We start from the raw sequence: 2342 nt of genomic DNA, 5'->3' as shown, positions 1-2342 counted from the left end.
TTGGGGGGGGGGGGGTAGAAGACGGTATGGCGCAGGAGCCCGCCCGGGAGTAGGGATTGACTGGTGTCCTGGCAGCCTGCCGTGCTGGCGTGTGTGGTGCCGGCCTCCCTGGTGGGACCCCAGCGGCAGCCTTGGATGGCGGTGCAAGCCCGTGCCCCGTGCGCCCCTGGCCCTTCGCAGGTGGATTGTGTTTGCCACGCTGTCGGGCGGCTTCTGGGGCTGCATGGTCGTGGTGTGGTTTATCCGCCACATGCTGCTCAAGCGCTACATGTTCCGATCTGGCGCCTCGTGCGCACGTTTGTGGTGCTGGGGGTCATTGCCTTCCTGGTGAGCAGGGCGGTGGGGTGGGATGGTAGGGGGAGTATGTTGTTTGCTTTCCCACCGGCAAGGAGCAGACAGAGCATTGGGGGTGGTATTCGGCGCATCCCCTTTCCCGGCTCTGTGCCTCACACCGAATTGTATGCCCAGCACCCCCCATCCGACCCCGCCACCTCCCTGCCCGCCGTGCTGCTGCCGCGCAGGTGTGCGTGATCATCTTCATCCCCGACGCGCTGTCTGTGGGGGTGGGCATCAAGAATCTGATCCTCATCCTGCTGGCCAACTTCTCGGGGGCTGCCTTCCTGGTGCAAGTTCTCGTCTACGCCTTCCGCGGCTCCCTCTCTGCCCGCCGCGTCGTGGACAGCGCCTACCGGTGGGCGGGTGGTGGTGGTAGGGTGGGGTGGGGTGGCGTGCATCCAGGCCTGGAATGACTGCAGCAGGCGTTGCTGCGAGAGCTGGCGATGGCGGGGGGCGGGGCTGCCAGTGGAGAGCCGCATGTCTATGGCATCACCGGTTGCTTGCCGCTCCGCCGGCTCATGTGCCGTGCCACGCCGCTGCCTGCCCGCCTCCCCCTGCCCTGCCGCCACCTGGCCCCCCTGCCACCCCACCCCACCCCCTGCAGCATGCTGGACTGGTTCATGGGTTACTTTCTGTTTGCCTTCCTCTTCCTCCTCTCCTTCCTCTTCATCTTCGACAAAATCCAGGGCGCCCTGCTGTTCAACATGAAGTTCGCAAAGGCACTGGAGGTGAGAGGGCTGGGCATGGCATTGCAGTGCAGTGCAGTGCAGTGCCGCCGGCAGCCGCCGCCCCTCACCCTCCATGCACGTACCACCTGCCAGCCTCACGTTTCATCCACACCCGCACATTGGTTTCTCGCCCCTGCCCCCGCCGTAGCGCTCGCGCCTGCTGGAGGCCAACTACCTCACCTCGTATGTTGACCGCGCCTCCGAGCGCAGCAAGAAGACGCTCAAGGAGGAGGTCATGAAGGAGCTGGGGGCAGACAAGAAGAGCTGAGGGGCCAGGTGCCGTTGTGCTGTATTGCCCTGGCCAGTTGTAAACTGGGGCACCAAAGCAGGGGAGTCGCACGGCGGGCGGCGGCGCCGGCGGGCGACACGTGTGGCGCCCCGTCAGCGGCACCTACAGATAAGCCCACCCGGCTGGCGCCTCCTCAAGCCGCATTTCCGCATAGCAATGATCCCACGATTAGGCAGCCATGTTTGACTTTGGTGAGGCGGACTTTGGGAGCCGGCCTCCGCCCGCTCGGTATGAGTTCACCTGCAACAGCCCCCCGAAGCAGAAGCCCAAAAAGTGCGCTCAAAACCGAGTGCACTGTGCCGCTTATTCGAGTGCCGTGTTGTTGCGGGACTTGGCGCCTGCTGCTGCTCTGCCCCCCACGCTCCCAGGGCGATCAGGGGCGCGTTCCACGCGATCCCCATGCGGCCCTGGCACCGCAAATCCCAGCCCCAGCTGCCAGCGGCGGCAGCCCGGGCGCCACCAGCGCACGCACCTCAAAAGCCTGTGCCGACACTCGCCGACAGCCCGCCCCTCCTCTCTCGCAGGGCCAGCGTCAAGGTGCGCAGCCGCGACAAGCGGCGGCAGGCGGCGGTCGACCTGGCTGAGCTGGACAGCGCAGAGGCGCAGGCGCTGGAGGCGCAGCTGGGCATGGCGCCGCGGGAGCTGCCGCCGCACCTACGCGCCTACGCGCTGCAGGTGGGTGCAGGCCCAGGCCCCGACCTTGTGCTGCCGACCCTAGCCCACCAGCTGATGGCAGCAGCCAAGCGGGTCTGCCGGCGCCTCGCCTCGCCGCAGGCCGGTGTGGCGGGGAGGCTGGCAGCGCCGGGCTGGGGCCCAGCCGCCTGCCTCTCGCCGCCGCCCCGCACGCTCTCCCCCTCATCCCCGCCCCATCCCCGCCCTGCCGCAGCGCCGCAACGCGGCCTGCTTCTCGGGGCCAGGCATCCTGCCTGGGGAGCAGGAGATGGGGCATGTTGAGTACAAGCTGAGGCTGCTGGACCCCACGCCCAGCC

The 2342-nt window shown here is 67.8% G+C and overlaps 2 protein-coding genes across 2 annotated transcripts in view; both read left to right on the top strand.

Annotated features, from left to right (window-relative positions):
- Positions 1–1332, top strand: part of CHLNCDRAFT_145389 (hypothetical protein) — a gene marked incomplete at both ends in the record, with an annotated part of 16716 nt that extends 15384 nt beyond the window's left edge. Inside the window, 4 exons of the mRNA XM_005848041.1 lie at positions 181–232; positions 522–691; positions 941–1064; positions 1213–1332. Coding sequence (XP_005848103.1) covers positions 181–232; positions 522–691; positions 941–1064; positions 1213–1332 — 466 coding nt within the window. The remainder of the gene's footprint in view (positions 1–180; positions 233–521; positions 692–940; positions 1065–1212) is intronic.
- Positions 1333–1531: 199 nt separating this feature from the next.
- Positions 1532–2342, top strand: part of CHLNCDRAFT_145388 (hypothetical protein) — a gene marked incomplete at both ends in the record, with an annotated part of 8543 nt that continues 7732 nt past the window's right edge. Inside the window, 2 exons of the mRNA XM_005848040.1 lie at positions 1532–1626; positions 1878–2131. Of these exons, the coding sequence (XP_005848102.1) occupies positions 1532–1626; positions 1878–2131 (349 nt within the window). The remainder of the gene's footprint in view (positions 1627–1877; positions 2132–2342) is intronic.

The sequence above is a fragment of the Chlorella variabilis genome (assembly GCF_000147415.1).
Source record: "Chlorella variabilis unplaced genomic scaffold CHLNCscaffold_9, whole genome shotgun sequence".
Lineage (NCBI taxonomy): Eukaryota > Viridiplantae > Chlorophyta > Trebouxiophyceae > Chlorellales > Chlorellaceae > Chlorella > Chlorella variabilis.
Note: the sequence above shows the minus strand (reverse complement) of the source record. Positions and strands in the feature narration are given on the sequence as shown.